The sequence below is a fragment of the Rosa chinensis genome, chromosome 2 (assembly GCF_002994745.2).
Source record: "Rosa chinensis cultivar Old Blush chromosome 2, RchiOBHm-V2, whole genome shotgun sequence".
NCBI lineage: Eukaryota > Viridiplantae > Streptophyta > Magnoliopsida > Rosales > Rosaceae > Rosa > Rosa chinensis.
The window spans coordinates 78,287,240-78,303,550 of NC_037089.1; the positions used below are offsets into that span (position 1 = coordinate 78,287,240).

The 16,311-nt window shown below is 39.7% G+C and overlaps 1 protein-coding gene and 1 long non-coding RNA gene across 2 annotated transcripts; one reads left to right on the plus strand and one right to left on the minus strand.

Moving 5' to 3' along the window:
* Window positions 1-8,962: 8,962 nt before the first annotated feature.
* On the minus strand, window positions 8,963-10,453 carry LOC112189548 (LOB domain-containing protein 41). The gene is made up of 2 exons (XM_024328895.2): window positions 10,073-10,453; window positions 8,963-9,986 (listed from the first exon to the last, which is right to left on the minus strand). Exons 1-2 carry the CDS (start codon window positions 10,260-10,262, stop codon window positions 9,274-9,276), a joined length of 903 nt encoding a protein of 300 aa, XP_024184663.1. The 5' UTR covers window positions 10,263-10,453; the 3' UTR covers window positions 8,963-9,273.
* A 2,734-nt stretch (window positions 10,454-13,187) lies between these two features.
* On the plus strand, window positions 13,188-15,789 carry LOC112184707. Its single transcript, XR_002930085.2, has 6 exons — window positions 13,188-13,459; window positions 13,641-13,687; window positions 14,144-14,202; window positions 14,290-14,340; window positions 14,519-14,624; window positions 15,359-15,789. It is a non-coding gene; the product is annotated as an uncharacterized LOC112184707 (long non-coding RNA).
* Window positions 15,790-16,311: the final 522 nt, after the last annotated feature.

Sequence of the window (16,311 nt, forward strand, 5' to 3'; positions counted from 1 at the left end):
GCATGCCTTATTATTTATATTTTATATAATTTATAATTATGTTTAAGCATGCTTTATGTTTTATTGCTTATGTTTTTTTATCATGAAATTTTGAGCATGTTTTATTTTATTTTACGCTTATATAAATTATGCCTACGCATGCTTTATATTATGCTATTATTTATATTTTATTTTACGCATGATATATTATTGTTATTATTATATGTAACATATATTTTGGTATACATTTGTGAAATTTGAGCATGCCATGTAATTTATTTTAATATATGCTATGTTTTTATTATTTATTACGTGCTATGATTATTACTTGTTTAGAATGCTATACAAAAAGAATTGCGTTTTGCCATGATAATGAAAGTTCATGCGCATTATAAATACACACTTACTGTGATAAAGTATTGTCACATAGCATCGAAAAAATGTTACCATTACGAATCTTGGTATTGAAATCTAATTCATATTTTTGGAAAATAATTCACGTGGATGTCTTTATGACTGCATAATTTATATCTTCCCTCTTGTTTTATGTAGATGGCTGATCCAACTCGACCTGAGTTTGACATTTTGGACTCAGAAGGACTTGAGTACCATCATTGGGTTTCCGATATGGAAACTGCCTTTGTGGCAAAAGACTACACTGCCACCATTACTGACCCCAAAGATGATGAACTATCTAATAAGGTGAAAGCAGATGCCTTAATGTTTCTAAGGCGACATATTGATCCTAGCCTACGCTAGGATTACCTTCAGCTGAAGACACCCAAAGCACTGTGGGATGCCCTTAAAGGACGTTTTGGGAACATTCACGATACTTTGCTCCCAGGACTGGCTGTTCAGTGGAATGGAATCCGCTTGCTTGACTATAAAAAGGACAATGACTTCAACAAGGACATGTTGCGCTTAAAGGCACGTCTCAATTTCTGTGGAAGGGAAATCACAGAAGATGATATGATCTACAAGACTCTTACCACCTTTCCTACTTCAGCTTTTATACTAGCGAACCAGTATCAGTTGGAGTATGACAACAAAAGAATCACAACCTTCAATAAGTTGCTAAGCCTACTGCAAGTGGCTAAGAGACAAAATGAGATTCTCTTGAATAACAATGTCAGGCCCAATGGGACAAAGAAAATTCCCGAGGCTAATTATGGAAAAATAAAAGGTGCAAATAACTCTACTGCAAGGGGGTTTAGACGTGCTGATCCCTACCCACGTGGCAACAATGCACCACGTGGAAAGGGACATGGGGATCGTGGAAACAAGATGCAAAAGGAAAGAGTTGACAATGAACCATGCTATAGGTGTGGATTCATTGGGCATTGTTACAAGAACTGCCAAGCAAACAACAGAGTAGCTGCCAATTACAAGAGGTATAGAGAGTCTAAAGAACAAGAGCCTTGATCACTATATGGAAGAAGGAGGTCATGACCTAGACGTCAACCTTACAATTGCAGACTTCAATGGCAAAGAGGAACTTGCTAAGTCAATGGATGCTCTCAAGCTTGACTGATCTGTTTTTATTTTCCAAAGACAGTTGTGAAGGCATAATGCCTCACTTTTAATTAGACTATTGTTTGGTCTTAAAGTTTATTTTCAATCTTGGATTGATGAATAAGATTTCTGAACAAGACCTTGATTTGATTATCGTTGGCTTATTAATAAATTTTGAATTTTATTCTGAAGCACTGAATTTATTAAAATTTATTTACTACATATATTTACATGGTTCGAAATAGCACTATAAAGATGTAAAGTAATACGTCTAGAGAAAAATTATTAGAATGAAAAGAATACCATTCTACGCAAATAGAAATACTCTAAAGAATATGAGTTATATTTTCTAAATACCTCCCATTTATTTGTAGGAATGAATGGAGGAGAACTTGAGTGCTTAATTGATAGTGGGACTACCCACACAATATTAAGAAATAGGCAATTATTCATTGAATCAATAGCCTATAATTCCTTTGTGACTACGATGATTGGATCATCACAAGTAATAAAAGGGCGAGGAACTGCTAAATTTTTGCTGCCTAATGGCACAACATTTCAAGTCACAGACGCTCTATATGCACCAAGAGCTAATCGAACCTTGTTAAGTTTCAAAACTATTTGTGCCAACGGTTATCCAGTAGAAACACACAGTGAGAATGGAATTGAATACCTTGATATTAACTCTAATGAATGTGGGAGGAAACGCATTTTAGAGAAACTTATGAGTCAATCTAGTGGACTGTACCTCACTACGATTTGGATCATTGAATCTTATACTGTCACCAACAATGAAATGTGGGACACTGACTCATACAAGCTTTTGCATGACCGCCTATGGCACCGAGGTCGTGACATGATGATCCGTATTTTTAAAGAACTCACACGGACATCCCTTCTTTCAAGTGAAAAATGGGAGAAAAATCCGCAACACTGCAAGGTGTCGGTTCTAGTATTGCTCAAATGCAGTCATTGCCTTCTGAAGTACCAGAAGCACTACCTCCCTCCCATCATGCCTCATTGACTATTTCAAAGGCACATCACTAGTTTTGCAAAGCCTGCTCTTTAGCAAAAACAGGATCGAGACCTTCCTATGCTAAAGATACAAAATAAAACTTTCCATTCTTACAAAGGATACAAAGAGATGTCTGTGGACCTATCGATCCAGAATGCGGACCATTCAAGTACTTTATGGTTCTGGTGGATGCTTAGACAATCTGGTCACATGTCGTTTTATTGTCCACAAGAAATGCTGCAATACTCCTAGCACAGATTATACGTTTAAGGGTTCACCACCCTGATCACCCTATCAAGTCTATAAGGCTAGATAATGCTGGAGAGTTTACATCAAAAGCATTTGATGATTATTGCATATCTATTTGGATCGATGTAGAGCATCCTGTACCCCATGTGCATACACAAAATGGTCTCGCAGAAGCCACCATCAAAAGGCTACAGATGGTGGCTAGGGCATTGGTTATGTGCACCAACCAGCCTATATCTGCATGGGGTTATGCAATATTGCACGCAGCTTTACTTATTTGTTTCAGACGCACAACTAGCCAACCATTTTCTGCGTACCAGTTGGTAACTGGATATGAGCCTGACATTTCACACTTACGCATATTTGGTTGAGCAGTATATATGCCTATTGCGCCCCCACAGCGCACTACAATGGGTCCTCAGAGACGATTAAGTATTTATGTTGGATACGAATCCCCAACAATTATCCGCTATTTGGAAACCTTGACAGGCGATCTAATTACCGCTAAATTTGCGGACTGTCACTTTGATGAGACAGTCTTCCCGTCGTTAGGGGGAGATAGGAAAAAGGATTTTCCAAAGGAACGACAAGAATTTTCGTGGTTTGTCCCCACTCTGTCTCATTTTGATCCCCGCACTTCACAAAGTGAAAGTGAAGTGAAAAGAATAATCGATCTTCAGAATGTAGCAGATTCGATGCCTGATGCGTTTACTGATATCGTAAAAGTGACGAGATCACGTATATCAGCTGCAAATGTGCCTGCAAGGTTAGAAGTCCACAACAAGGGGCACGGTGCCGCAGATAGAGGCACTGCAACCGCACTTAATGGAGGTGTGGTTGAGGCCGTGGCTCCCCAAGGAAGAGGGGGAGGTCACTTGGTTCGATTGACACTCACCCAAGAAAGAAGAGGGTGAGTAAGGCACAAACCAATCATCAATGTATAGAATCCCTCTCATGAGATTGTCTCTGATTATAGTTATGTCCATGAATCAATACTGGAGGACGCTCCGATGTTTGAAATGATTCCAGAGAACAAAGAAATCTCAAAGGATTATGAGAGTGCGTATGAGTTGATAGAAAGATCTTCCATACACATTGATGATATATACTGTTGCTCAAGGAATCATAGAGCACGATGATATCGAACCACGCTCTGTTGAAAAATGTCAACAAAGAGCAGATTGGCCTAAATGGAAAGAATCAATCCAGGTAGAATTAGATTCTCTGACAAAGAGACAGGTATTTGGTCAGGTAGTGCTAACCCCACCAAGTGTAAAGCCTGTAGGACATAAATGAGTCTTTATTAGAAAGCGTAATGAGAAGAATGAAGTCATGAGGTACAAGGCTCGCCTTGTGGCGCAAGGTTTCTCATAATGCCCTGGAATTGACTACAAGGAGACATAATCTCCCGTAATGGACGTTATAACGTTCCGCTACTTAGTTAGCTTAGTAATTCCCGAAGGACTGCAAATGCAGCTGATGGATGTGGTTACTGCATATCTCTATGGGGATCTAGATTCAGAGATATATATGAAAAGTGCCTGATGGCCTTGCATTACCCAAGTCAAGTGACTCTAAACCACAGAGTGCGTTTGCAATTAAGTTGAAACGCTCACTTTACTGATTGAAACAATCCAGGCGGATGTGGTATACATGTCTAAGTGACTACTTGATTGGAAATGGATATAAGAACGATGAAGTATGCCCCTGCGTATTCATAAAGAAAACAAGTTCCGGATTTACAATTGTAGCTGTATATGTCGATGATATGAACATAATAGGTACTCTTGATGAAATAAGAGAAACCGCGAGCTACTTGAAATCCGAATTTGAGATGAAGGATCTTCGGAAAACTCAATTCTATCTAGGCCTTGAACTAGAACACCGAGTTTGTGGAATACTAATCCACCAGTCTACGTATGTCCAAAAGTCAGGATATATAACATGTACAAAGCGCATCCTGCTAACACTCCCATGATCGGTCCAAGCTTTGATGCAAGGAAAGATCCATTTCGTCCAAAGGAAGATGACGAAGAGGTGTTGGGAGCTGAAATTCCCTATCTAAGTGCAATAGGCGCGTTATTGTACCTAGCCTAATGTACTCGACCAGACATTGCATTCTCAGCGAACTTGTTAGCTAGATTTAGCTTAGTGCCAACACAGCGTCACTGGAATGGTATCAAGAACATTTTCCGATACCTAAAATAAACCATTGACTTAGGACTGTTCTTTCCCTACAGAGAGACAAGAGGGACCGCATATAGAACTGCAATCCCTAAAGGAAATGTTGATGGCGAAAGCGTCACTCACTACACTGAAACACCAAATGACGTTTTGGTTGGTTTTGCTGATATTGGGTACCTCTCTGACCCACATAAAGGTCGTTCCTAAAATGGTTATGTATTCACTTCACCATTGGGAACACGGCGATATTTTGGAGATCAACCAAGCAAACTCTTGTGGCTACCTCCTCGAACCACTCAGAGATCATTGCTCTACTTGAGATGGTTCGTGAGTGTATATGGTTAAGAGCCATCATTACACATATTCGAGGGACTAGTGGTTTGAGTTATACCACTAAAGTGCCTACTTGCATTTATGAAGATAATGCAGCTTGCATTGAACAGATGAAGCTAAGATATATCAAGGGGATAATACAAAACACATATCGCCAAAGTTTCCCTACAATCAGCAATAACAGACCCTCCTCAAGATTCAAGTGAATCAAGTAAGGTCTGAGGAGAATGTGACAAATTTGTTCACCAAATCACTAGCTAAGGCCATATTTGAGAAACATGTGAAAAGCATAGGAATGCGAAGACTTTCCTAGCTCACTTGATTAATGTAAAGATCAGGAGAAGGTATAGACGTCAGGGGGAGTCTAATACACACATGTCATTCTCAAATGTAGAAGGTGCGTTGTGCTCTTTTCCTTCGACCAAGTTTTATTTTTGTCCCACAGGGTTTTTATTGTTACTTGGCAAGGTTTTTAGTGAGACAACAACTCATGCACCATTTCATCTTTGAGTCGGCACAAGGGGGAGTGTTAAAGGAAAAACATATTGTGTGCCTTCGTCAAAGCAACTGACGGAGAGGGAATCAAGAAATCAGTGATTACCATCGATCAGCACAATTACGGAATCAATCAGTATTCAGTATCATTAATGTAATCGATATTGCCGTTGTAATTATATCCCTATATAAAGGGACTATGAAATGAAATGAGCAGATCAATTCCAATTGTCATTTTACTTTAACATCTTTTGCTTTTTTTCTTTTTTTCTCTCTGGCCTACAGACACTTTTTTCTTGTCTAGGCCGCAGGGCCTCTCTTTTTTTCTCTTTTTTTTTTTTTTTTTTTTTTCTCTGGGCCGCAAGGCCGGTTTCTCTTTCTTTCTTTTTTTTTAATTCTGGGCCGGGTCGTTACTTTGGGCCGGATAACACCTTCTTTTTTTTTCTTGCTGGGCCGAGTCAACCCCCCCCCTTTTTTTTCTGTTTGGGCTCAGGGCCCTTTTAAAAAAAAAAAAAAAAAATTCCTTTCAAATTTAGGTCAACAGCCCAATTGGAGATGGACCTGAAACGGGTCGAGGGCAGCAACGGGTCGTCCAATTGAGTCTGTCTTCTGCAGCCGGGTTGCTGGTGCAGACGAGTGCAGTGACGTCGGAATCCGAAGAGGAATCCGGTCCGAGAAGTTGGGTCGTGCTGCAGAGTCAAGATCGGGTCTGATGCTCGTGATCGGTGAGTCTCAAGGGTGACGCCGGTGGTCTTGGTCCTCTCTGTCAGAGATGGCGATCGGGGCCGCTGAGATCAGAGGCTAGGTGCAGCAGCGTGGGTATGGGGAGCAGCGACAGAATCGAGGCTGGAGGGTGAGTGCAGGCTCGGTGATGCAGGCGGTTGACGCTAGGTGGGCTGCGCAGGCACGATGTCGATCTGCAAGGGTCAGAGATCATGGACTAAGGCCAGTGAGGTGAGGACGAGGATTTTTTTTTTTTTTTTTTTTTTTACAGTTGCAGAAAAGAAGAAGAAGTTTTCTTCAAGAGTTTTGTGTTTTTTTTTTTTTTACTAAAAGAAATTAGAAAATTAGGTTTATTTTCTTGGCTATTTGCTCTGAGCGTGCTGATAATGTGTTAAAGTGAAATTGAGATGGAATTGGTCTACTCATTTCATTTCATAGTCCCTTTATATAGGGATAGAATTACAACGGAAATATCGATTACATTAATGATATTAAATGCTGATTGATCCGTAATTGCGCTGATTGATTGTAATCACTGATTCCTTGATTCCCTCTCCGTCAGTTGCTTTGACGAAGGCACACAATATGTTTTTCCTTTAACAGAGTATTTAGTGCACCGACGTACACTTGTACTAACAAAATAAATGGCTAGATCCTTTCAAAAAAAATGACTAGATAACATCAAGTATATTTTTATTGTTACAAAAAAAAATGTATAAATATCAGCCGTGGTTCATCTACACCGCTTACTTATAAAAAAAAAATTCTAAAAATCTTAACATTAACTACCGCAAAATGAGCTAATCCAACGAATCCTCTCTTTTGAAATTTCGATACTTTAAAATTTCGATACCAAAGCACTATACAACATCCCTTAGAGCAAGTCCACCGGTTCCTCTTTGACCGGGCAAAGCATGGATTTGGTGAGGTGGTGACCGGCCGACCCCAAAATCTCTCTTCCACCAACACAAGCTTGACCGGGCAAAGGATAAACTTTCTTGGCCAAAGTCAAGAAAAAATGCAAGAGGATGACATTTTCCTTGACCCGGGCAAGGACTGTGCCAGCTCGGCCCACACCTAAACGTGGGTGACGTCTGCGGAGAGAGAAGAGAAACAGACGCACTGATGAAGCTAATCTACAAACCCAATCAGTCAATAATCGATCGAATTCAAAAACTAAACTTAGCAAGACGTAAAGCACGTCGAGAGAATCAACTTTTGTACCTCATGCAGTCCCGAAGATCGCAGAAGATTGCAGGAACTTCGTCGGAAAACCTGTAGCTTCTCGTCATCGATTCTTTGTTCACCCTCGATGCATGTACAATCCGAGAACGCATGGACGTAGGCGACAGCGAGACGAAGCTGTTGCCTGTGGTTTGCCGCGAAGAGGTGGTAGGACGGAGGAGTTTTGTCCGGGTCGTGGCTTCGGGTCGTCGAGGAGCATAAACGGGTCAAGAGCTCTGATCGTCTTTGGAATGATCTGGGACGGTGATTCGATCTAAGGGCTATTTATAGCCTGAGTTTCATTTCAGACGAACGGTGCTGATCAAGCGGTGGACTTTTTAACAGTCCAGATCATGCCAGAGCATTTCTTTTTATTTAAAATGAATTTCCATAATTCCTAAACTTCTGAAATTCAAAATAAATAGTTCCGGTGTCGGAAAAATTCCCCGAAAATTCTCACAGACTCATAATGTCGCGTACTTTATTATAGACTCCGAACAAACTTTGGAGATTCCACCTTGTGAAAAATCCCAATACTTATTTCCAAAGACCCTAATAATTACCAAGATCGTCAAATTATTCCAAACGATCTCACCTTATCTCAATAAATTTTTCCGGAGTTCACAGGTGGCTTCACTTATTTCAATATAAATTGTCGATCACTGTAGGTGGCTCATAGTTTGTCCACCGAAAATATTAGAAAAATAGTAAATTGCATAATTATTACAGTAATTAAAAATAATAATTCGATAAACAGTAAAACACTCAATGAATAGTATAAATAAACAGTTAAGAATTGATGAACAGTGAAAAATAAACAGTATTGACTTGTCAAGAAAAAAAAACGGATGAAAACCCATATCCAGTGGCAGTGAACAATTACTTGACTGATCGACCAATTACTTGACTGATCGACACTTTGACTTTTTAACCTTGATATTTCTTGACTACGGGTGCACATACTCTTAGTTACACCACCAAGAAACTAAAATTCAAAAATTGAAAAATTCTGAAAGGAAAAGGTTCTGCAAGTACTTGCCAACCCTTACCCTTCTATCCAATGAGTTTGGCACCAAAAACAAGACAAAAGCCTTAGCATGCGGAATGTATGAGTCCATTGGAAAATGGCGTTACTCTCTCATTCTGACAAAAAGCAAAGAGGCTTCATTCAAAGCCCACACCACCTTTGTACTCTACTGTACTACAACAACTAGTACTTGTACTTGCACTGTAAAAACATTAAACATATCTTTTAACTTTTACTGCAAGCATTAAAGGTAGATCCAACCAAGATTTTTTGTCCCCCTCTTTTCATTTACCATTTCCTGCTGTATGTGCAAACGCAAAAACCCACATTTGTACATCGCTTGCTTTCACAAAGGGTTAAAAAAAAAAAAAGTAAAAAGACGCAAAACTAGGGACTAATACAACTCAAAAAAGTAGTACTACGCAAAAGAAAGGGTCAGGATCTCTTTAATTTGAACAAAGAGCCGATATCAGCCGTCAAAACTGGAACCTTTTTTTTTTCTTTTTCTTTCTTCTTTTTTCAGTTAATTTCCTCAAGCAAGGCCCAGCTCCATTTTACACGCGCCGTCGCCCGACGACGACCCACCGCAGAATCCTGAGGCGTCTACCCTTCTCTTCTTGACCGGAACCACGTGGGGAGCACGTGATGACGATTCGAATCCGAGAGTCAGCTCCAGACCTAACTCGTTTTCCTGAACCGGCGCGGTTCGCTTGTGAGCCGATGACTCCGGCTCGGCTCGGAACAACAGCGAAGCCTCGGCCGTCTCCGAGGAAACCATGCTCTCGGTTTCCTTGCTGTCGCCGTCCACGTTGGCAGCCTCGGACTGGTGACTCAGCGACGACTCGTGACTCGTCGACCGGTTGAACTCGTCGCTGGTCCAGTTCGGCTTGGCTTCAAAGCGAGCCGCCGCGTCCTCAACTCCGGATCCCGACCCGGTCTTGTTGGGCTGCTTGGGCTTCCCGACGGACCTCTTGAACCGGTAGCGCGTCTTTGCCTTCTGGGGGTCATTGGACGCGGCGGAGTTCTCGTCCTTGGACACGTGTCGAATGTCGTACGCCTTGAGAGGTGGGCCATGCCCGCTGGCCGCGGCCTCAGAGGTGATCGGCGTGATCGGCTGGCCCTTCAGCACGTTCTCCACGGCGGCTTGGCATAGCTGCCATGACCCGGACCACAACAACCCGACCGACCCGTAAATCGGGTTCACAATCCTCCCGCATGCCTCGTAGAGCAGTGACCGGAAAATCGCTGTTAACAGAAAAGGTCTCGTTAGCCGTTTGCCAACAACAAAATTAAACTTCGAAATCAAAATGCTTTGGAAAAAGTGAACTAACCAGGTCGGAGGTGTTCGGGTCCGGCGTTGATGAGGTTCATGAGCCCGGCGCGGCCGTAAAACTTGGCGAGGAAAACGGTGGCGTTGGCTTGGGATTCGGGGCTCTTTATCCACTGCAAACAGGGTCTGATGCTACAATTCTCACTGCACCCCTTGCGTAGTATTCGGCATCCATTACAGCTCATCCGCATTTTCGCTTTTCTTCTTCTTCGTTGACAGTTGAGAGATTAAGAGATGGGTTTGAGAGATATGTGTTGAGGGAGGAGAGAAATGGGGTTGTGGTTTTTATGAAAGAGGAGGAAGAAGGTGTTGTGGGTATTTAAGTGTGAAGGTTAAGACTTAAGAGAGAGAGAGAGAGAGGAATGGGGGCCGCTGGGTTTCCTCAGGTACTGCCCACTGGACGCAGGGTTGTTTTATCTTTATCTAAACTCCCAAACAAGACTGGTTTCCACATTCAAGCAGGGTTGGCCTTCAACCCACTTTTTCATTCGCAAGTATAATTTATTTTAATTCATTTAATCCAGGTGATAATTCTCTTCGCAAATCTCGCTCCCAGCGCGTGACTCTCACTCCCCAATTATGGGGATTCACTCTGTCGTTCCATTGGGATTGGGCCGTACACCCCATGATGCGATGGGTATCCCTACGAAACGGGGTTTTCTCGTAAATGAAAAACCACTGTCTCATAAAATTACAAATCTGCCATCCGAATGGGACTGGACGGTGAGGGTAAGATTGGGATTTCAATCGAATGGAGGCAGAAAGTGGGACAGGTGGGAGAAAACGGGAGAAGTAGGCATGCAAGTGGGGACAAAATGTGGGGAAGGAAGAGTGTAGCGCGTGGCGAGCACGTTTAGGTGTCAGGGTGCGGTCGAATCGCCACATATGACTGTGGGCCCCAGCGGTGGGAGCTTGTAGTTTTTTAGATAAAGAATATAATATAGACCAGAAGAGAGGGCTAGAAAGAGCTCCTGGTTTTCGGGAAGTCGTATAAATATAGTCGGTTTTGTGAAAACCGTCGACCGGTTTCTGGTTTTCGGTATTGAGAGTGGGACTGTGGGCGCCAACTAGGCCACGGTTTTGGAGGTGTCTCAAAGACTCACTTAGGATCACACACGCAATTGCACAAGTACAACTAGAGTGGTGGGTGATTTGTCGATTATAGCCTCTCATGCTTATCCTATAAGCCAGGAGGCTCAACTTGGATTTGTTTAAGTGTCACTTCCACAATAGTATCTCACACGTAACTTCGATTTTTTTCTTGTGCGGTAAAAGAAAAAAAAGTTACCCAGAAAGCGACTAGAAAGTATAGTTGTATTGTTTTTTTTTTATACAAAAATTAATTCATTAGGAAGCCTCTTAGCCAACCTGAGTTTACAACTTAGAATAAGGGAGAAATATCACTTTGGTTATCGAACTATGGCTCGCTCGACACTTTGGTCATCCAACTTTTAAAAACTTCATTTTGGTCATCAAATTAACTATATCACCGTATATCACTTTGGTCATTCCGTCAGTTTTCTTTGCTTTCTCTGTTAACTCCAGGGATATTTTGGAGATGAAATGTTTTAACCGCTATTTTTATAACTTAATCCAATTTTCCCCGCCTAAACATAAAACTTCATCCAATTTTGCCAACTTTTTCCTCCTTTTATTCATGCATTCATCATCAATAATCAAAGCATGCAACAAAGAAAAATAATCGAGTCAGAGAATGATTCAAAGTGATGGAATATAAAAGGAAGAAAAATATTGATTTAATAAATTAAGGAATTATAAAAGGAGGGAAAAGTTAGTAAAATTGGATGAAGTTTTATGTTTAGGCTGGAAAAGTTGGATTAAGTTATAAAAATCGCGAGTAAACCTTTAAATCTCCAAAATACTCTTAGAGTTAACAGAGAAAACAAACATAATGACCAAAGTGATATGTGATGATATAGTTCGATGACCAAAATGAAGTTTTTAAAAGTTGGATGACCAAAGTGTCGAGCAAGCCATAGTTCAATGACCAAAGTGATATTTCTGCCTAGAATAAAATGGCTTTAAAAGTATGGACATGAATGACATTGGACCAAAATTGGTCACTATCGAGAGAATGACCTATATTTGTTAAAGAATCGACTGCAAAATTTACTTCTCTAAAAATATTGTTAAAAGAGATGCACTCAAAATGCCTTGTGAGCTGTTGAATGTCACAAATGCCCTTCATAATTCTTTGTGCCTATGACAGCATCAATTGTAAATTTTGAGTCACCTTCAGCTTGAATACGTCTGTAGCGTTTCTATTAGGCAGTATTAAGACTATCAACTAGGACAATAGCTTATACAACAGGAACAGTGGTTACACTAATTAATTTTGCCCTAGCAATAAGTACTTTGTTGTTGGAATCTCGGATGAGAAAGCCACTTGCAGCAGAGTTGCTAGTACCTGAACCATCAAAATTTATTTTCACAATGTCTGGTGGGGGAGAGCTCCAATTTATAGTTTTGTTGATTGAATTTGGACCTCCCCAAACCTTATCCCTTTCAAAGTTGTCTTGAGATGCATACACAACAACTGTAGTAGCTATTACGTAATGAAGCTGGATTGGGCTTGATTTGTCTGAAAATAAACAAAAAGGAATTATTTAGGATTTGAAACTATAAATTGATTTAAACATCCAATTCAAATCAATTCTCAAAAAGTTAAAAAATTGTCTTTTAATATGTTTTTGTACAAGTTCTTTCATTTTTTTATGTTAGATATTACTCTTATTGTTGTCACTCTTGCGTAGCAAAAATCCTAGTGAAACACCCCACCAACTTTTATGTTGTGACACAAAAGCACATGTAGACGTTATATTTTTGATGTTTCCCATTTAAAGCGACACTACTAGAAATTTCCCCAATAGCACCCCTTGATCAGCCACCAAACATCTATCGGTGGCAACAGTGAATAGTCTCACACTGATTTGAAAAATCGGTGGATTTTTTTTTTCTGTCACTGATCATCAGTGGGGATCATGAACAGAACGTGATATTCAAAGATAATAGTTACTCTATGGGTGGCAAATGAGTGGGCATTATGAACAGTACGTAATAAAATATCACTAGTTTATGGACAATAGTGACTGTATCCCAACTTCGAAAGACGGTAAAGTGGGCTGCGATTAATGTGTTATTTAAATTGTGCAAAAGGTGAGTAGAGTCGAGCAGATCTAGATCTAGATCTGCCAAAATCTCAACCCTCTCTCTAGCTCCCTCTCAGTCTCAGTCGAGAGAGACATCTCTCTTCTCTATTGGCTCACCGGCCGACTTCTATGCTCTCTCGCCCTCTCTTTCTTCTCTTCGAGATCGCCGAGGACTGGAAGGGTCAAGCTCACCGTCCAGATCGATGGCCAAGGAAGAGGTCGTCATCAGTCTCCTTTTAAATTCAAAATCGAGATTTTACCCTCTGAAAACCCTAAAGTTCAAAACATGCGAGAAGAAGCATGAAACCATATGCAAGTAAAAGGGTTTGGGTTATATTCTTTGTTATTGAAGAAAAGTAAAAGCTTTTGGAGGCTTAACTTTGTGGTTGTTTTTTGCAGAAGAAATTTGTGTTGTGTTTGAAGTGATTTCTTGAAGGGCAGAGAAGGTGAGTCACCCATTTCTAATTTTGTGGGTAGTGTGATTTATCTAGTTGAAGTTTCGTTTTTTTGAATTTGCAAAACAAGTAGAAATTTTGACACTTTGTTGGCTATTGAACATATTAGCTCTAAAGTTCCTTGAAATTTTTCTTTGGATGTTGGTCTTTTACTTGCGCTGGATCTGTATATTTGTGTTATTAAAATGTTCTTTAATTTCCTCTCTTGTTAAATTAAAATCTTTTAGGATGTTATTAAGATGTTTTAAGTGCTGGGTTCGAGGTAATTTAGATGAGCTAAAGCTTGATATGATTAGGCATGAAGTTCTTGGTTCAAAAAAGGTTTTGGTATGGGTATTTCTGGGTTTGAACTTACTGGATCTTCAATCTAGAGTTGGGATTTTATATGTATGGGCATTTTTGGGTATGTTTTTCTTGGTTTATAATTAAGGTCTTATCTGTTTTCAGATCTTATGTTAATCGAACAGGTATTGAAGGCTGTCAACATTCTGAATAGCAAGTGGAGGGTACTGTGTTGTTCATATTCACAAACAATTCAATGTTTATTTTTAAAATGTGGTAAAACATTGAAAATTTGGCTTGTCGTTTTGCAGAAGCCAGATGAGTTGGTTTACATTGCCACCTATGATATTCTTTTCAGCCAGGTAATCTCTTTTTATTCAATTGCTACTAGGCTTGATTGTTTGAATCATGGTTAGCTTTTCTTGTGTAATTTTTCAGAATTCATGGAAGTTCATAATGTCTCGATTTTACCATGAAGCTTAAAATTTTAGTATATGAGCTAATAAGTATATTTCATTCGGATGCCAATTTATGTTGCAGATTGAAAGACTTGCTGGAATGTAGTTAAGTTCTAGAGTACAAGAAGTAATGTTTTTAGTGGAGAAGCCATAAGCAAGAAGCTTTTGAGCACCTCTTCCAATTGCCGGTAATCTCCAAAGCTCAATGAGTTGCTTAGTTTAGCTGTTCTTTGATATCTAGTGAAGTAAACATGTATGACCTTAACTAGTGAAGCATCTTAGTCAGTCACTGCCGATTGATGACTAGTGACTCTGTTGTATTCTTTTTCATGTGTTAAATTTTTACTCTCTTCACCATGACTTTTATTTCCTGTTTCAAATTTTATTGGTTACATAGGTTCAAAAAATGAGCTGGTTCCAGACTGTTTATTCTTCTGCCTGGTAGTGAGTGGCATGACCATCCTTTAATAGCTTTGAGCACCTAGTAAATAAAATTAATTGCACAGTTGCTTACTTTCCCATTTACATTTTACAAGCTTTGTTTGTTTGACATTGTTTCCCATTACAACTGAGAATTTTGCATGAATATTCAATTATCTTCTGTTTTTGTGAAACTGACCTTGTGTTTTCCTTGACCATGTCTTTATGGTGGCAGAGTTTGGCCAGTTGGCTACTTTCATAGAATCATCCTATCAACTTGGTCTTTGGCATTAAAGCTAGCTTCTTACTTTTTTATTGTCCTGTTGTTTAGCATTGCCTTTCAAAAATTCATGTGTCAAGTTTCTGATGTGGTTTCTTGTTGTCACCTTCAAACGTAAAAACTGATTTGTATGCTTGCTCTCTTCACCATTAAATAAGGTCGACAAGTATATTATGAGCATTAATATATCAGTTGTCTATAACCCCTGGTTTTATCTTACAGCTTATTCGTAGAAGGTTTGCTGTATCAAAGTAAGAGTTGCAGCCTTGGGGTGGAAGAGTCTTGAGAAGTTTAAATTTTGATGGTTTATCTGTAAATTTTTAGTTTAGGTAGTTTAATTCATGTAAAAATACAGGTGAGTGTAGAGGTGCCAGTTGGCACCTTAGTTTTTTTAATCTAGCTTAATAATTTTGCCACTGATATCAGTGGCATTTCAAAACCAGCAATACACACCATTGACAGTTGCTTTGGCACTGATTTAGATGTAATTATGCATTGGTTAAAGGTATGACACTGTAAAATTATTGGTGTGTAATGCCCCATTAGCACCTACAATAGAGGGGACTGATTTTGCATTAGTGGCTGTATAGTGGCTACTGAGATTAGCCACTTTTATCAATGTGTATTGGGACAATGGGGACTATTTCAGATCAGTGTGGAATGGGGAAATTTCTAGTAGTGCGAACAACTGAAAACCTTAGAAACATATATGGAGTTGGGCTAAATGTGCGGACAACAAGTTCTATCAGAGTTATAATACTTTAGCATTTTTCTTAACACCACTTAACAATTTTACTGTGATTGTACGGATCCGCTTTGGCGGTAACAATTATGTGTTCTCATGTGAGATTAAACTTACATGATTGGTATGACTATCGGATGATAACATACATTTATGGCTAGCTTCAGACCACATTGTGATATACATTAAGCCATAGGCACTAAATCAGTAGAATATGAAGATCATGGTCAGAGAATGCTTATAAGAAATCATTTTAGTCATGTGACAGATACTCAACTTTTGCAGCCCATGACATACAAAGAAAGAAACATGTAAATCATTACCTAAAAATTCAATTCATATGCTCGTGGTCGACACAAAGTCGCAATTTGCAAGTCATCCATTCATTGCACATAGAGAGTTACAGACCAAAACTTGATGCATGTGGAGTAGA